This window comes from Physeter macrocephalus, chromosome 4 (assembly GCF_002837175.3).
Source record: "Physeter macrocephalus isolate SW-GA chromosome 4, ASM283717v5, whole genome shotgun sequence".
Lineage (NCBI taxonomy): Eukaryota > Metazoa > Chordata > Mammalia > Artiodactyla > Physeteridae > Physeter > Physeter macrocephalus.
In genome coordinates, this window is record NC_041217.1 from 96,026,015 (window position 1) to 96,046,035 (window position 20,021).

At 37.0% G+C, this 20,021-nt stretch overlaps 1 protein-coding gene across 1 annotated transcript in view; it reads right to left on the reverse strand.

Moving 5' to 3' along the window:
• PALMD (palmdelphin) overlaps positions 1-13,428 on the reverse strand; it is a 54,723-nt gene extending 41,295 nt beyond the window's left edge. Inside the window, exon 1 of the mRNA XM_007112188.3 lies at positions 13,079-13,428. Within this exon, the coding sequence (XP_007112250.1) occupies positions 13,079-13,123 (45 nt within the window). The 5' untranslated portion in view covers positions 13,124-13,428. The remainder of the gene's footprint in view (positions 1-13,078) is intronic.
• Positions 13,429-20,021: the final 6,593 nt, after the last annotated feature.

The window sequence follows — 20,021 nt, forward strand, 5'->3', positions numbered from 1 at the left end:
TATAAAACTCTTAGAGGAAAACATAGGAAGAACACTCTTTGACATAAATCACAGCAAGATCCTTTTTGACCCACCTCCTAGAGAAATGGAAATAAAAACAAAAATAAACAAATGGGACCTAATGAAACTTCAAAGCTTTTGCACAGCAAAGTAAAGCATAAACAAGACAGAAAGACAACCCTCAGAATGGGAGAAAATATTTTCAAACGAATCAATGGACAAAGGATTAATCTCCAAAATATATAAAGAGCTCATGCAGCTCAATATTAAAGAAACAAACAACCCAATCCAAAAATGGGCAGAAGACCTAAATAGACATTTCTCCAAAGAAGACATACAGATGGCCAAGAAGCATATGAAAAGTTGCTCAACATCACTAATTATTAGAGAAATGAAAACCAAAACTACAATGAGGTATCACCTCATACCAGTTAGAATGGGCATCATCAGAAAATCTACAAACAACAAATGCTGGAGAGGGTGTGGAGAAAATGAACCCTCTTGCACTGTTGGTGGGAATGTAAATTGATAGAGCCACTATGGAGAACAGTATGGAGGTTCCTTAAAGAACTAAAAATAGAATTAACATATGATCCAGTAATCCCACTACTGGGCATATACCCAGAGAAAACCATAATTCAAAAAGACACATGCACCTCAATGTTCGTTGCAGCACTTTTTACAGTAGGCAGGTCATGGAAGCAACCTATACGCCCATCAACAGACAAATGGATAAAGAAATTGTGGTACGTATATAGAATGGAATATTACTTAGCCATAAAAAGGAACGAAATTGAGTCATTTGTTGAGACATAGATGGATCTAGAGACTGTCATACAGAGTGAAGTAAGTCAGAAAGAGAAAAACAAATATCGTATATTAACGCATGTATGTGGAACCTAGAAAAAGGGTACAGATGAACCGGTTTGCAGGGCAGAAGTTGGGACACAGATATAGAGAACAAACGTATGGTCACCAAGGGGGGAAAACCACGGTGGGGTGGGGATGGTGGTGTGCTGAATTGGGCGATTGGGATTGACATGTATACACTGATGTGTATAAAATTGATGACTAATAAGAACCTGCTGTATAAAAAAAATACTAAGCCCAATAAAAAAGTAAACATAAACATACTGAGCTAATTTTCTGAACCAGAATTTCAAGGGTGAAGTGGGTGTGCACTGGAAGACTTGTTGCTAGAAGCTGCTCCAGGCGACTTTAATGAACAGCCAGGTTTGGGAACCAATGAAATAGAAGATGACCAAGCCAAGATTTCAAACATCTTGTCTGGTAGGAAAAATGGACCCAAATTATTGATTAATTTTATTATTAATAAATGTACGCTATGAAATTTATAGGATATGTTAATTGCAGAACAGTTGAAAAATGTAGACAACTTTAAAGAAAAATATAAAAATCTCCTATACTCTCACTACTTTAGAAATAACTACTATGTACATTTGGTGCATTTTATTCCAATATTTTTTCAGTATACCCAAAACACAGATATGCAAATTTATACAAACACCATGTGCAAACCACGCAAGGAGGCCCATACACACAGTTTTGCGTTCCACCTTTTGCACTTAATATTGTGTCATGAGCATTTCTCATTTAATTTTAATAATAAAAATATTGAATTTTATTCAGAATATTGTAATTTGCTTAATCAGTCTCCCTTTTTCTGCCTTTTAGGTTGTTTTGAATCTTTTGCTCTTATAAGTAGTTGTATGATGAAGTTCCTTATTTGTAAAATTTTGACCACTTTTGTCTGATTATTTCCTCAGGATTGGTCCCTAGAATTTAGTTAGCTCGTCAAGGAGTAGGGATGTTTTAAAAATTCTTGATGCAGATTGGTAAAAGGACTGCAATGAAAAGTTATTTTAACTTATATTTCTGCAAAACAGTGTCCATTACCTCACTCTAATTAGGAATATTATAAGTAAAAGATCCTTTAGCAATATAAGTAGAGCAAAAATAGTGTCTTATTTTGATGTCTTAATCAGATTTCTGATATTAGTGTGGTCAAATATTTTTCATAATTTTCTTGGCTATTTGTATTATTTATTTTTAAAAATTGCCTGTTTGTGATGGCTACCTATTTTTGGGTAAAGCCTATTAATTAGTTAATCAACAATTTGTAAGAACTCTTTGAATTAGGAATAGTAACCTTTTGTTTGCCATACTAGTTGTAAATAATTTTTCCTATTTGCCTTTAAATTTTATTTATGGTGTTCCTAGAAGTACTGAAAGTTTTTTCCTATTGCTTTTATGTTTTTAATATCTTTTACTATCTGAGATACAGTAATTATTCACCCATATTTTCTTCCAGTTTCCTAAAGAGTTTTAAAAAACCTCTTAAATCCAGCCTTATTAATTTTGATTTATGGTAAATGCTGAGGGTCTAATATTTTTTTCCCAAATTTTAAACTAAATCTGAAGTGTTATCAAAGAATTCTTTCCTATTGGTTTACTTTTTTTGTTTACTAATTTTATCATTTACTAACTTTTATCATTTACACTAAAAAAAAATGTACATTAGGGCCTGGCTCTAGGTTATCTGTATAGTCTTTAGTTATAGATTTTGATACTATGTAGCACCAATGAGATAATTTAACATTTTATTGGGCAAGTTTTCCTTTGTTGCTTTTCTCTAAAATGTCTTGATTAGGAGCAGTAGTTTATTTTTCCAGTTGGACTTTGGAATCATTTTGTTACATTCCAATAGAAACTAAATTGAAAACTCAACCAATTCCTTATGCTTCATTACTCCCTACCAAGCCAAAAAAAAAAAAAAAATCAACCAACCAATCAACCAAACAAGCAAACAAACAAAAAAAACCACACACCCTGATGGAATTTTAAAAGTTACTCCTAATAGTAATTATCTTTATCCAGAGATAATCAGAGATCGATACTGTTATATATGATTTACATCTGCATGATATAGCTCATATAAAATTTGAATTGTTTGTTACATACTTATTAATCTTATTTTTTTAATATATTATGAACATAATGATATACCATGTCATTAAATAGTTTTCTAAATTATTTTTAATGTATGCACATTATTCTATTTCACATACATGCATATATATACACACACACGTATATGTGCACTGTATTTATTCAATTAGTCCCTATCTTTGGACGTTGAATTTGCTTCCACTTTTGTATTATATACTATAAGAAATGATTTTGTTATGCTATGAACATCTTAGGAATCCATCTTGTATGCATCTCTTATTTTTCTTTAGTATAAATTTCCTTGTTAATGAAATTCTTGGTCAAAGGGTAAAACAGTTTTTGAGTTTTCTTTTACCAATTGCCAAATTATCCTGTTTTAGCAATTTCATGGTGCCATCAGAAGTGAAGAAGAATGCCTCGTTAGAGATTTTGATTGGAATTGCATTAAATTTAAAATAAATTTGAAAATATATGACAGCTTTTTTTTGTATTCAGACTTTACCTCAAGGGATGTTGTGCTTCTCTAGACATATATATTATATCACTTAGTAAAGTTTCACTATATATATCCTGCACAGTTCCTTAGTAGGTATAAAAACATAAAGGTTTCTTCATATAAATTCTGCACATTTTCTAAATAGGATTATTTTTAGGTTTCAACAGTTTTTAAAAAAATGTAGCTATCAGGAATGGGATGTTTTCACATTACAATTTCTGACTAATTATTGTTTTTCAGAAAGCTCTTGATTTTTGTATATTCATTGTATATCTGAATACTGAGCTTTCAAGTTAATTCATTATTAATTTTAGAGACACTGAAGTGAGGACCAGAGAGTTTATCAGCTTCCCCAAGTCATAAAGTTGGTCTAGTGTTGGAATTGGTATTGAGCCTAATTTTCTATAATTCCAAAGATAATGCTCCTTAAACTACTCCTTATCACTTCCCAAATATATCTGTAGAAATACGATTAGCCAAACAAGGGAAATTAAGAGCAGTAAGGTCTCTGTACTGGTCAGAGTGTTCTGTTCAACTCTCAGCACCAAATTTTAAGAGTGACACTGACATTTAAAAGAGTGTCTAGAATGAGCCTGTGATATGAGGAATGATTGAAATCAAGAAACTAAAGCTGTACAGCTTCAATGGCTAGAGTCATGATTGGGAAGCAGTTAAAGGAAACTAGATTCTGGCACATTATGTCAGAACTCTTAACCCAGAGAGTTGTTCTCAAATGGAATAGGGTATTTTGGGAGGTATTAATCCACCTGATATTGGAAGTGCTCAAGGAGAAACTGGGTGAGCATCTCTTGAGCATGGTGTAATGGGGATGGGAATGTGGATGAAGAAATCCCTAAGTTTTGTCCTGGTCCTATGATTATTTCTGAATTTAACTTTGAAAAACCCTAATTCTTATGTTAGCCATGGGAATTGGATGTAGTTATCACTACTACTTATGGGGTGAATTAAAAAGCACAATTTTTCTAAACCTCATTTTATTTAGTAAATTTGGTCTTCTTTCCCAGCTTTACAACAAATTCTGACAGATCTCTAAATAGAATCTGGTTTATGTTCTACTCTTTTATTCCTTTGTCTACCCTTTCCTGTTTGTTCTAATGAATTGTGACAAAACAAAACAAAACGAGGATAAACAACAAACACAAAACAAACTCCTGAATAATCAAAGGGTGATGGTAAACTTGGCCATGTCTTCAGTAAAAAAAAAAAATCTGTTAGGTGGGCAGACAATCATTAACTGTCTCCCTCCTTTCAGCTTCATTCACTGATTCATGACGGGTTTTCTGGGCTCCAGCTAGTGTGGTGCTCAGTGTTGGGGGGCTGTGAGAGATGCAACAATGTCTTTGCCTTAAGAAATCCTGGCTGGAAGGGAAGAGACCATGTAATGGAAGTGGGATGGGGAGAAGGTAACCGAGGCTTAGAATATGGGATGCTCCGAAAAATGATTCTGTCCCAATCCTGTTAAAGCAATAAAATATGCTTCTGCAATGGCATCACATTCTTTCCTTTCCCACTTCTACTCCTATCAGCCTGGGGAAGAGGAGAGGAGACTGCAGGGTGTGAAGTTAGGTTTGGGTTAAAAAAGGGGATTACGTGAAGCAGAACCTCCATAGATTCTCTTTGCTCCACTTCAAACTTTATTAAGAGTGAACAACAGAGGAAGTTCTGAACAAGGGTGAGGTTTATGGTTTTGATATCTACTAGAATTTATTGTGATGTTATGAGCAGAGACTCTGCCATTTTCTACTATTTAACTAATCCCATAGCTTTCCTTGGTCTTAGATTTTTCACCTATAAAATGGGGATGGCAACATCTGCTTTTGAAAATACTCATAGGACTGTTTGGACAAATGAGATAATGAATGTGAAAGTTTTTATTTTTAAAGTCTAAATGCTACGCAAGAATAGGTTATTATTATTATTTTTTTAAATTGAAGTATAATTTACAATGTGTTCATTTCAAGTGTACAGCAAAGTGATTCAGTTATTTATATATATATATATATTCTTTTTCAGATTCTTTTCCATTATAGGTTATTACGAGATACTGAGGCTAGTTCTCTGTGCTACACAGTAGGTCCTTGTTGGTTATCCATTTTATGTATAGTAATTTGTATATGTTAACCCCAAACTGTTATTATTTTTTCCATCTTTTTTAAAAAAATTGAAGTACAGTTGATTTATAATGTGTTAATTTCTGCTGTACAACAAAGTGATTCAGTTTATATATATATATTCTTTTTAATATTTTTTTCCATTATGGTTTATCTCAAGATGTTGAAGATAGTTCCCTGTGCTATACAGTAGTACCTTGTTGTTTGTCCATTCTATATGTAATAGTTTGCATCTACTAACCCCAAACTCCTAAAACTATAATTCAAAGAGATACATGCACCCCTATGTTCATAACAGCACTATTCACAATATCCAAGACATGGAAACAGCCTAAATGTCCATCAATAGATGAATGGATAAAGAAGATGTGGTACATATATACCTCGGAGTATTACTCAGTCATAAAAAAATGAAATAATGCCATTTGCAGCAGCATGGATGGACCTAGATATTATCATACTAAGTGAAGTAAGTCAGAAAGAGAAAGACAAATACCATAGGATATCACTTATTTGTGGAATCTAAAATGTGACACAAATGAACTTATTTACAAAACAGAAACAGACTCATGGACATTGAGAACAGACTTGTCGTTACCAAGGGAGGGGGGGTGGGGGAGGGATGGACTGGGAGTTTGGTGTTATTATTATTTTTAATCGCAGAATTCTTGTGCTTAGGATATGTCTTTATATCTATATTTGTTAGCATAGATTGATTTTGAGTAGCTCTTGTAGCTTCTTTTAACATGTTGTATCACCCCATATCAATCATTGATGCAGTTACACATTGAAAACTTGATGCTTAAGACAGAAGCCAGAGGTTCAGAAAATAACCTGGCTCTATGTCTGAAATGGTTAGAGTGAATCCAGTCACTGGAGTTTTACATAAAAACCGTAAGTTCAGATCTCACTCAAACTGCTTCTATGGTGTTTTAGAAAAATAGACATGTCACAGGGTTCCTGGTGAGGAAACTTCTTGAGCTCCCCAGAATGACACCACTGCCATTTAAATAAATTAAAAATAAAAATATTCTTATTTTATTTCAAGAGAAGCTAGGTAGTTTGAGACTTTAGGAAGTGAAAGCTCTGTTTTGGTTTTAGCCTGAACTATGCTGTACTTGTTTAGACTCTTGTTAGACTTACTCTCTGGTTTGTTTTAATCACAGTTTTCTAAAGAAGCAGCTTTTCCTTTTCACCATCTAGTAATGTTGAGAAAGTTCATGGGGATTCTTCTCAGTAGAGGGCTTTGCAAAGTAGCATTATCACTCTGTAGCACACTGGAAAAACCACCCCTGGTTATCAAAAGGCAGTTTCCTTAATAAGCTATCAAAATTATTTTACCTCATCACATGGTCTCCTTTGTGGGTGGGCTATTATGTTTGGCAAAGAAATGTGGCATAGTACTTTTGTTTGAAGAAACCTTTCCCTCTCTGGAAGAAACATGTAATAGTATAGCACTGTGTTGGGCTTCCCTGGTGGCGCAGTGGTTGCGCGTCCGCCTGCCGATGTAGGGGAACCGGGTTCGTGCCCCGGTCCGGGAAGATCCCACATGCCGCGGAGCGGCTGGGCCCGTGAGCCATGGCCGCTGAGCCTGCGCGTCCGGATCCAAAAAAAAAAAAAAAAAAATAGTATAGCACTGTGGAAAATTGCTTGGAGGCTTTATTGTTTGAATATAGTGGCACAGGACATCTTTACTTAGGAAATTCCTGTATCTCCACATACCATCTTTATGTGAATGTCTTGGGATGCTCATGACAAATTGGGAACTCTTCCCATAACTTTGTCTTAACCACGAGTTACAGTGGAACAATGGTTCATTATGCTTCCTTTTAGTCATTATTACTTTAAGGAGTCCTTAGAGCTCTAAATAATACAGCGATCCAAACACATGTTAAGGTCTAACTTCTGTCAAGATCCAGGCTGGCTTGCACTTGTTTTCACACTCTCATTTGTACAGGAAGAATGAACAGGGGAAAAAAATGTACCTGGCCAGCAGCCTGGGCTTCTTGGACATGTGACCTGTGAAGTCATACATGAGGGCACCATGCTCAGAAGGGCCCAGTGCTTAGTCTGAATGCTTTTAAACTTCTGCTGTTACCGCCTTGAAATTCTGAACACTTTTTGAACAGAGATTCCCCACAGGTTCATCATGTAAGGGGCCTCACCGATTATGTAGCAGGTCCTGCTTTGAGGTCATTAACTGTTTTATTAACTGTTAGAAGATCCCAGATATTGAAAAAAAAAAAGAGAACAAGATGAGGTGGGGTGTCTAGTGAGAGGAAACATGTGCTAAGGAAGTAACTATTAATAGAACCTGTGTGTATTTATGTTATTGTTTTAATAGTGGTCTTTGTATTGGGTAGATTTCTGTTTTATATAAAGAGCTTTCTACCTCCTACATTCCTATGTTTACAAGTCTAGAAAAAATTCCTTGGAAGTGGAACAAAATAGGGAGTGGATCTGGGGAAATGTGAGAGCTCTTGATAATTCTGCGTCATGAGCAGATTTGGCTGGCAAATCTGTTGCTCAGATTCCAGCATCAGGCCTTTGAGTGGCTCATTACCAAATGGAGTCAGTCCTAGGCAGGTGCTTGTCCTTGTGATTATTGCTGTTGTCTAACTTTTGACCCAGCTCACCTCCTTCATCTATGATCAAATGTCACCCTCTCCATGAGGCCCATCCTGACCATGCTACTGCAAATTGCAACCCATCCCATACCACTCCTGACACTCCTGATTCCCTTTTCTTCACTTATTTTAATGTGAATGCATGAGGTTTGGCACACAGTAAGTGCTCAATAACCATGAATTGAATAAAGGGAATGAGAGAATGAGTGGGTAACATGCATTTCTAACATTAAAGGTTAAGCTTTGAAAAGAGTAAAAATATCAGCTTTATTCTTACCCCCTTTCTCCTCAGCTGGTTTGTTCTCTGTACATTGATTCTAGTTCTCAGAATTCTTCTGAGCTCACCCCCCCTCACCCCAAACAGTACTATTTTTGTGAATCTATGATTTCTAGCCAGTTTAAGATCTAGGAGTTTTCCAGTCTGAGTCTCCCCATGTTATTTAGTAACAGTATTTTCTAATGTCACCATCAGAGTGGAGATAAGAAAACATGTTCCTTGTGGAGGAGGATGTGAGCAGTATAGGATATTACTGGTCATAAGGGGATCTTGCTATTTCTGAGGGAAATTTACCTGTGCCTTTTCATCATTCTTTGGTGTGGACCATGTTTACTTCCAGAGAGGAACCTGTAGGGATAACTCTTTCAGTCCTTCATCTCACTCTTCCCGAGAACGCTGGAGACATTGGTATTGTCAGTTCCGGTGATATTCAAAGCGCATTTCAAATCGCTAGCGTACTTCAGTAGCTCTCCTTTTGTATCAAAATCAGCTATTGTTAAAACACTATGTACTAACTTAAGCCTCAAGAGACTTTTTAATCAATGTAATATTTAATTAGTTTGAAGTACCCTGTTTTCCACTTAGAGTTGAAAACTAAACTCTTTGGCTAAGATATACTTTGACCATTAATTTAGTAAGTGAATAGTTGGTACAGGTGTACCTCAGTTTATTGTGCTTCACTTTTATTTCGCTCCATAGATACTGCTTTCTTCTTTTTTTTCTACAGTTTGAAGGTTTGTGACAACCGGGCGCGGAGCAAGTCTATTGGCGCCATTTTTTCAACAGCATTTGATCACTTTTACATTTTGCTGATTGTTGCAATACTTCAAACTTTTCCATTATTATTATATTTGTTATGGTGATCTGTGATCAGTGATCTTTTTGTTTGGATTTTTTCATTGTGAGCAGTCTTTTTTTTTAATTGAAGTACAGTTGACTTACAATATTATATTAGTTTCAGGTGCACAACCTAGCAATTCAATATTTTTATAGATTGCACTCCATACAAATTTATTATAAAATACTGACTGTATTCCCCGTGCTGTACATTATCTCCTTGTAACTTATTTATTTTATACCTAATAGTTTGTACCTTTAATCCCCTTTGCCTCTTTTGCCCCTCACCCCTCCCCCTACTCTGGTAACCACTAGTTTTTCCTCTGTGTCTGTGAGTCTGCTTCTGTTTTGTTATAATTGTTTGTTTGTTTTATTTTTTAGATTTCACATATAGTGAAAACATACAGTATTTCTTTGTCTGTGATCAGTGATCTTTGATGTTACTATGGCAAAAAGATTACAACTCGCTGAAGACTCATGATGGTTAGCATTTTTTAGCAATAAAGTCTTTTTTAATTAAGGTATGTACGTTATTTTTTAGACATAATACTATTGCATTATGTTATACAGTCCAAACATAAGTTTTATCTCTACTGGGAAACTAAAAAATTTGTGTGACTCACTTTTTTTGTGATATTTGCTTTATTGCAGTGGTCTAGAACCAAACCTGCAGTATCTCCAAGGTATGCCTGTACATGGATAAAGTAATGAAGGAGAAACATGAGAGTTAAGTGTACAAAATATAACCCATATTTGGTATACCCAAATGAGGTGCCTTCTTTTAAACAATCATTTCTGTGTACTTTCATAATTTTGCCTTTATTCTCTTTAAGTCTTTATTTTGGGGGGCCTCGCCCTGTGGCTTGCGGGATCTTAGTTGCCCAACCAGGGATTGAATCCGCCCTCTCGGCAGTGAAACGCAGAGTCCTCACCAGCGGACCGCCAGGGAATTCCCCCTCTTACAGTCTTTGAGAAGGACTTCTGACTAATCTAAAATTCGAAATGAATGGCACCATCACAGTAATTTAGTCTTCAGTTTGAGAGCCTGGTGTCACATTCCATCTACTTACTACGCTTAATCTGATTTTTTTAAAAGAGGAACAATAAGATTGGCACTTGATTCTGTCAAGTTATAGGCATATACATTTGTTTTTTAAATTCCTTGCAGTGGAAATAATGACTTTTCGGATGCTCAAAATCATGTGGAATAAGTATAACAGTGAAGATTATTTCATTTCACAGCCAGGAATTGGAGGGATAAATTTTAGTATAAAAATCAAATAGATCTTTCTTAGACTGTCAAATGTTTTTATTTTTTCTAACGAAGTGCCTATGAGTTGCTGTGTTGGGTTACATTGGGCAATTGTCTTATGATTTTGTTCTTAAAGTATATAAAAATTATTTCAGTGTAGGGAAATAAGAGGAAAACAGTTAAAATGAGGATATTGTCTCTGAGTTTTAGTCTAGGTCAGAGATTTTGAAGATTTTAAGTACTTCCAAAAATGAAACAATCCCTGCAAACTCTCTGGACACTGTGTGTTTTCATTTCCCCAGGGGGAAGGGCAATAGCTGAGGTGGCTTCCTGCATAAGGCAAGGGTGGAGAAAGCTGGCATTTCCCAGGGTGTCCGGGAGGGAGATGAGTGGATGTGTTGTTTCCATGGACACACCACTGCTCCATTTTTTCCTTTTAGGTGGTGACCAATGTGTCTGGTGAGGTGTACGCTATTGGAGATTTGCTCCCACAAACTCTTCTCAATTTTTTCTCTACAATCTTTATACAAGTATCTTACTTCCAAAATAGAATTACTTTGTGGTTTTACTTTGGAGATTGCTTAATTCTTTCTAATGGGATATGGTTAAGCTAATGAAATATTCCAAAAAGTAGTTGTTATTTTATTTTATTTTTTAAATGATCATAAAAGCACACACCAGTATACTCAGGAACCTATTTATTCTCTTGTCTGCTTGTAAGGCATTTAAGGCATTATGACTTTTGTTCTAGCTCTATTTGCATTTGGAACCCTCAGTGAAAATTCCTAGTTTTCCCGAATAACTGTATGCAGTCATACCTTTAGAACACATGAGGCCTTAGTACGAGTTGTAAGGTGCACTGGGTGTAAAAAGGGTGGAAGCAAGGGTGGACTGTGATTCAAAAAGGAAAATGTGGATCAAGGGGCTACTTGTGGATTTCATTGGATACATGATTTAATTTAGTTAATTAGGAGATAGAAGCATCAGGAAAAGCGGAGCTTGTGCCCACACAACTCACACAGTCTAATACAGTAACCTTTAGACAACAGTTGTAACCTAAAAGGCCCATGCCAAAAACAACAGAGCAGGGCCCAGTTCCTGTCCCTTAAAGCGGGACAGCTGAAATGGTGGCTGAGGTTAACAACAAAAAAGAACAAAGCAAAACAAACAATAATCCAAACCAAGGTTTTCTGAAAGGAAAATGTACTAATTAGAAGTTGGACATTTCGAGAGCACTGTCTTATGGAAAAGTGCCAATTTTATCTGTGGATTTTTGGTTCCTAACCATTGGCTGAGAAAATATTTCAAGTTACTGCATCTTTCTGGGTGGAACTGAAACATTGTATCCTTCTAATAAAAATTCTAAAATGGGCTTAGCATAGTAATAATTTATGCTGTGGGACTTCAAAGAGCAAAGAGTAATATCTTTCTACCCACCCTGCTTTTGCATCAGTTTTCTTTTCACAAGGCAATGAAGAGTTATTTTTATAGAGAGTAATGTCCAGTATACATTGAAATTAATAAATCCGCATCTGTGATATTATGCGTCAGTTTTTAAAAAGTACTCCTGACAGTTAATTTCAGTGGCAGACAATGCTGAAAAATTGGGATGTTGATTTCCAAAGTGTTTTTTCTTTAAAAAAATTATAAGTTGTAGCTAATGATAAGTGATTGTGCCAGATATTTCCAGGTTACTGCCAAATAGAGGATTTTGGAAAATTAAAAAAAAAAAAAAAGCTGGATCATTTAAGGAAAGTAATTCATTTCACACTTTGACTCTTTCCCAGAACAAACATAAAAAATGCACTATTCTCCTTCCCGGTATTAACAAAATATTTTCCAAATCCATTGCATCGCATGCATTGCATTCCTTTATCAGGATCTTATTCAGTTTGTGACTCTGCTGGAAACTGATATCTTAGAATTAATCTGATACATGCTTTTACCTACTTTTCTCTTGTTTAATGCTTAGCTTAAGTACGACGACATTCATTTGAATTTTGTTAGGCTTTCTGGACACACTTCCACAACTACAAATAAAAAGTTTCAAGTCATTTGTTTTATTTCTTTTTCTCTCCTCCTTTTAAAAGATTTTAACTTTTTGGTGAGTTAATTGTTTAAAAAAGTTTCCAAGTTAGGGATCTGTTTTTTGATCTATTGTTTGTCGAATATAAATTTAAGGAAAATCTGCATTTTTTTAAGGTACATAGAAGGTTAACCAAACTGCCTTAAAAGCTTCTGACTGCTATTTAAAACATAGGCACAGTTTTTGTGGAAATCAAGAACATTTGCCCTGTACTCAGGTTTGGAAAACCAAGAGTTACAGAGGGTCACCAGGGTTAAGAGAGTGGCAGAGACTCGTCGTCCATGAAAGGTGACAGTTCTGTTTTTCCACTTACGGGGCTCAGCGGCCGGGGCAGCTAGCAACGCGTCTGTTGTTCGTATAAGCAACCTCCTCCATGAGTTATAACTATATGCAAGACTTACTGTGATGGCCTGGAGTCTCTCCTTCACCAGCTCAGCTTCTTCCATTCTAGAAGTCAAGGACAGGCAGCCAGTGAGGGAAGTCCAAAACTACCATAAAGCAGGAGCCTCCTTGGGGAGAGGAGTGGAGGTGACAGAGAAGCAGGGAGAAATCTGCTTTGGCAGCGGTGGAGAAAAGCAGAAATCCCCGACTCGGCAGGAGCGTCTCTGAGCAGATGTACAGATCAGGCCAGACACATGTAATGAGGGTATGCTGGGGAAGCAGACGCTGAGGCTGCTAGCACGGGCTGACTGACAAGTTTGAACGGCAGCCGTACAAGCCCTTTTCCTTCAGGAGCTGCCAGCTCTTTGTTGTAATATGCACAGTTAGCAAGGCACATTTTCTTATTAACTGTTCCTTACCCAATTCATTCTTTTCTAGGAGTAGCACTAGTAGCCCATGCACTGAGTGCTTAATCAGCCTCTGCTCTAGCCACACACAACCAAACCTCTGCATGTGTGGGTCTGTGTGTATTTGTACAAAGTTGTTTACCTGTACTGTCCTCCAGAGTTGCAAAAACAAAGCCTTACCTTGACTGGGTCAAGTCACTTGCTTGCCTTTCTTCCTTTAATTGCATTTAGATAAGAATACAAAATTCTAGAGTAACTTTAGAATTTAATGTAGTGGTAAATTTACATCAGGCTGCCCTTGCCTTTCCCTTCCCCTCCTACTTCAGCAGTTTGTTTCAAATTTTGGAATCTTTAGGTCATGGAGAAATCAAAGGCATTAATGTGACTCTGTTAAGAACTTGGTCCACCGGCTGTGTTCAGTTGTGGTTTAAATGTCAAGTACCACCCTCCCTTATTTCTTGTCTTGGATTTCTACGGAATGCAGTTCTTTCTTGGATCCTATTCAGCAATGACACTCAGGAAGTTGCCCATCTTGACCTCACCAGTTATGCAAGAGAAAAGAATGAGACTTTGAAAGTGTGATGAGACATTCTGTAACTCATGTAGTCCGACACCATGTGAGTATTCCCTGGCCCTTTAGAAAGAGGAAGTCAAGCCCAGCGAAACTGTTAGGTCAAAGCAGAGGCTGGGAAGCTTTATGACTGACTTTGTTTTCTTTCCCCTAGCATTTCTTTAATTAAATTTTGATGTAATAAATCCTAATTACCATCTACCTCATTGTTAACATGTTTGGATGCTATCAAGCACCTTCATATCAACATTCAGCTGAAGAGGTTAAAAGGACACCCCAAACATTGAACAGATGTTCTAATTTCCTTTGCATTATTGATATCAGTAATAATAATGGCTAACATTTGTTGAGTACTCTCTATAGGCAAATGCTTTATGTTGGATTTATTTTACAAGGTGCTGGCAGATATTAGCCCTATTTTAAAAATGAGGGAACTGAGGCTCAGAGAGGTAATTTGTCACACAGGTAATAAGTAGCAATGCCAGGATTGGAACCTGGACTTTCTAATAGTCATTCATCAGTTCTGCCCAAGAAACAGGGCAAGGTGAAACACAGGCTGAAGGTTACATCAGTCGTTATGAGAAAGAGTTGGGCCCCCAGCCTCCTCCTCCATCTAGCTCCCAGAACACTTAGAGCTGAGTATAAACCCCTTAGTTAGAACTCTGTGGGGATCTCCTCTGGGTAACCTTTGTGGCCCTAGTGAGAAAAGATTTCCCCATATTGTCATTTAAAGTCACCCTACCGCAGAACCTTAAGGTGAAACTCGCCAGTTTCCACAGTCTGAAGTCATACATGAGTGTATTTTGTCTTCACTCATACATCCTCAAGGGACATTTAGGGAGACCAGAGAATGGGAGAATTGACCAGGTGTGGGCCAAGCTTGATTGCTATTGGATGGATATTTAAGCTTAAAAGATCAAACCTTTAAAATTTTTGATTTTGTTTATCTGCAGATCCTGGCTGAAATTAAAGACAAGAGAGCAGTAGTGATAAATATCTCAGTCAGAATTGCATATTTGCTGCTCAGAACAGATGGCAGCCATCCAATTATTAGTCTGGATCTTTTCCTAAAACCAATTTACCTCTTAAATCTCATTTCTGTAATGGGAAAACCCAAGTGTTTTCTAGTGCAAGGGGAGGACTAGATTAAATAAGAGAATCGGGGAATTTAGGAGGGAGTAAAACTGTAATAACTGATTGGGATCATCATGTGTTTATTCATTTATTTAGTTGATAATACTAATAATTGCTAATTTTCAGCATTTGTTATCCATTTATTCTGCACATATTTGTTGAGCACCTATGATGTGTCAGGTACTGTGCTAGATGTTTGAGATACATGGATAAACAAAATTCCTGCTCTGCTGGAATTTATATTCTAGTAGGCAGTAAAAGATAAATATAATAAACAAGCAAAATATAGGAGGTGAGAAGATGACTATGTTGGTCTGAGTCCTTTTGAAAAACAAATGCCAAGATGGATTAAATGTGTTTGATTTTTTTAGGAGAATGACAGTATGAGAGAAAATGGGGAGGTAGGCAGCAAAGGCTGGAGCTGGGAAGTTCTGAGAGAGTGGTCAGACCATGGTGCAAATTTGACCAGACTGAAGGCAAGAGGGAGGGAAAGTTGGGTGAAAACAGCCCAACCTGCAGTGCAGTGTAGGGAGGATTGGCAAGGCCATCAGAGAGTGCTGGAGCCAAAGTCAGCTAGCAGAGAGGTCCTGTGTCTCCGAGGAATGAGCCTATTTTAGCATTCCTGCCAGACTCAATCAATGGCTGGGAGTAACCCCCGAGAGGCATGGTCTTGATGCAAATACATGGATGGATTTCAGAGTACAACAGCTGGGACCCCTGGTCGATTATATTCCCATAGTTGGATGAGGCACATTCTCATGACAGCCACAGTGATAAATGCTGTGGAAAGAAAATAGAGTAAGGGAGGAGAATAAAGATCTCTAATGGGTGGCAAGTTGCAGTTTAGAATTGGGCTCTTAAGGTAGCCTCAATGAGAGAGGAGCATTTGCACAAGGCCTTGAAGGAGGGGTGGGACTTAGCCATGTGGATATCAGTGGGAAGAGCTGATCAGGAAAAGCTTGTGCAAAGGGCCTTGGGTGGATTCTTATGTAGCATGTTTTAGGAGCAAGGCCAGTATGGTTAGACAGCTGGGACTGAAGGGAAGCATAACAGGAGATGTTACTGGAATTGTAACTAGTCTCGGTCCATGAATGGGTCTCGTTAGGCCATTGTAAGGACTTTGGCTTTTACTCTGTGTGGGGTAAGAAGCCATTGAGGTGTTCTGAGCAGAGAAGTAACATGACCTAGCATGTTTTGCAAGGATGGAAGTGGGGAGACTAGGTAGGATGCTACAGCAGTAATTCAGCTGAGAAATGATGGTAGCTTGAGCCAAAGTGGTACAATGAGGGTAGTGGGAACTGGTTAAACTGTGGATGTATTTTAAAGTAGAACCCACAGTATTTCCTGAGATTGGATATGGGGTTTGAGAGAAAGAGAGGATTCATGATAACTCAAAGACCCTTGGACTGAGCAAATGGAAGTTGCCATCAATTGAAATACAAAAGTTGTGAAATAATTTTTTTTTGAGGAAGAGGGTGGATACCAAGTGCTCAGTTTTGGACAAGTGGATTAGTTATCATGTGGAAATGTTGAATAGACAATTGGATATATGAGTTTGGAGTTCAGGAAAGATGGCTCATCTGGATTTATAAAATTTATTTTATCTCTGGTAATAAGTAGGATCACAAAATATCTAGAATTATGGTCCACAAAGCAGCATAATCTAGTGAGCTAGTATTTATTCAATGTTAAATATATATTTATGACCAAATTCAGTCATTGTAAAATACACAGTAGAGCTCTATCTGTTCTCAATTATCTTATTAAAGTAATCTTACTAAATATTTTGTTGTTTGCCAACCAATGTAAATGAGGATGGCAGGAGTTAAAAGTTACAGTCCATTACCTGACCTTATATTAGGAGTTAAGAGACATAAGAGCTTCTGAGACAGTGCGTTTTCTTAAAATGAATTTGCTTTCTGGTTGGAGAAGTAAGACATAGGCTTGAAACAATTAGAGGACAAAAGAATAGTAAACAAACTGTCACTGTATTCTGATAAAACGTAGTGCTAACTATTGCACTAATTGAGACCAGGATAGTATAGTGTGGTTGGTAATAGTGGTGTATGGCACAAATAGTAAGTGCAAAATAAGTTGAAGAAGATAGAAATTAATGTGAGTTTCAGGAAAGCTACTACAGGGAGAAAGCAGAACTTAAAAGCAGAGCAGTCATCTCTAAGTGTCAGAGGGAGGGAAATACAATGTATTCAAAGACCAGAAAGGAAATTGTCCTTACCTGGGGCAGAGAGGAGAATTAGATAGAAACACTGATAGAAATATATATCCATACATAGAATTTGATGTTCAGGGAAAGTGAATTAGGGGAGTGGGAGAAGAAAGATCAAATTCATATTTCAGAAGAATAAAACTGTCAACTCTTTTCAGAACATATAGGAAGAGGGAAAGATTAGGTAAGAAGGTCTTTTAGGAAGGTAGGAAGTATGAAATATGAGTGCTTGTGGATAGAGCCTAAAAAATTGCCAATGTTCTGTAAAAGGAAGTGTGCCCAGGCTTTTTTCTAACCTTCAGGTGTGAGCCCGGAGGCCAAGGAGTAAATGAATAAGTAGGACAAAGTGGAGTAGTACTTAATGTGCTAATACAAATATTTAAAAATCCAAGGATGATGGCGATGGGAATGATTTATAAGGGAGAAATCCACAAGAAATTTCAGTAAGAGGGTTAAATTAGACAGAAGCATGAGAATTTGATAGGTTCCAAATTATGGACAAAATAGAGCCTTAGATTAGAGATTTTGGATTGCAAACCACAGAGAAATAAAATCCAAATAAAATAATGGCAGGAAGAACATTGAAGGAAACCAAGGGTAGGAAGTAAATAATGTGAAAAGATTTTCTAGAGCCTTTCTGAAGCCAGATCCCATTATAAAAGTGGGTGCTTACTCTCTGACCCTTCTCTCTCTTGTTATCTCTTTCTTCCCTTCTTTCTTTGTGACTTCTCAGACTTCTGGAGGCCAGAAATGGTGTCTGCCTAAAGAAGGAGTTTCCTTCTCATAGTCAGTAGATGTTTAACCAACGTGTGAAGTATGGATAGATGAATGAACAAATGATCAGAACTCAGGGTACTTGGGCTCCCATGTAGTAGTGACACCCCTTTACAATTTCATATCTAGTTCCATAATTGTATCCCTATGATCACCAAACTGTTCTTTGAAACCTCTATATCTCTGAAAGAATCATTAAAAATATCCTGATTCTCAGATTTGTTATGTGATAACCAGTCTGTCTCTATTCTTGTTGCCCTTGACTCTTACTTTCACATCCTTTCCTTCTCTAGTATGGGATGGTATTTAATTGCTATAAGCAAGTAACAGACAGGTATGTAAATGGGGTGATCACATAAATTCCAAGAGATTCCTGATACTGGTTTATATTATATTTATATTCCTGATACTGGTTTATATACTGGTTTATATAGCTGGGTTGACAATATGCCTATTTCTTTGTTAGGTAATTTGAGCTTTATGGTTTAGAGGCTAAATGGGGAAAATGCAATAGGCTTCAAGACCGTCTATGGTGCATGTGCTCATCTTGCTTGAACTGTTCACGGCACTGGGCAGAGTTGATTCCTCTTTCCTTCTTTCTTCACTTGGCCGCCATGATATGCACTCTTGATTTTGTTCCCACCTCACTAGTCTCTCCTTCTTAGCCTTCTTTGCTGGTTCCTTCTCTTTTCCCCAACCTGAAGACCAGGGTTCAGTTGTTGGTGCTCCTTTCTTCTCTATTATTCTCTACTCACTCCCTAGAGATCTCATTTCATCTCATTCTAATGCCATTTATATGCCAAGACTGCACTTTTTTGTACCTACAGTTTAGACTCCCCTTCTGCCCTAGGATCTTAAGAACTCACTTAACCCCAAATACCTGCATGGCTCATTCCCTCACCTTTTTTTTGGTCTTTGCCAAAATGTCACCTTCTCAGTGAGACCGCCCCTGACCACACTATAGAAAACCACAGACCTCTCTGATTCTAGCAATCCCCCTCACTTGGACATATTTTTTGCCATAACCCTTATCATCTTCTACAATACTATATAATGCACTTTTTTTGTTTGTTGGTTGCTTGGATTATTGTCTTTCTTCTTTCATTATGGGGGCAACTTCCACATAGTGAAGGATTTTGTCTGTTTTTGGAAAACAACGCTTGAAAAGATTCAGTAACCTATCAAGGGGTTACATATCCAGTAAGCAATGAGACCAAGATTTTAAGTCTGGGATTGTCTTGTCCCAAAACCCCACCACAGTCCACTATATCATCCTACCTCTATTTTTCCTCAGTGGGAATGAGACACCATAGTACCAGGTTTAACTACATGTATTATTACATGCCTAGAATAACACATTATGCATGAGGAGCCAACTTGGTCATCTTGGTAATTTGTGGAATTGATTTTTTAAGACTGCACACAATCTATAACCATTTTTCTTTAGGGATTTGTTTACAAATGAGACTACAGCTTTTCTGTAAGTGATGTATTCCAGAGGTATACCAGTGTCAAAAAAAAAATGTACTAGCAGATATTTAAAGTGTGTGTGTGGATAAGCATGCTGCTTTCTCTTTGAACAACTTATAATTCTTTCAGGCTGAGTTTCCTAGGATTCAAACAACTGCTTAATTTAGTGGAAAAGAATATTTAACTAAACCAATTGTTAGACTTTTTGGAGATGAAGGAAGCAGCTGTTTTCTGAACTCAGCCTCAGTTATATAATAGCCTATCAAAAATAGCCACAGACAAAAAATTACCTATTAACAAATGAAACATAACATAGCAAAAAAATCCCCCCAAACACCCATCAAACAAAATGCAAGTGTTCCATAATTTCTTTCTTTTCT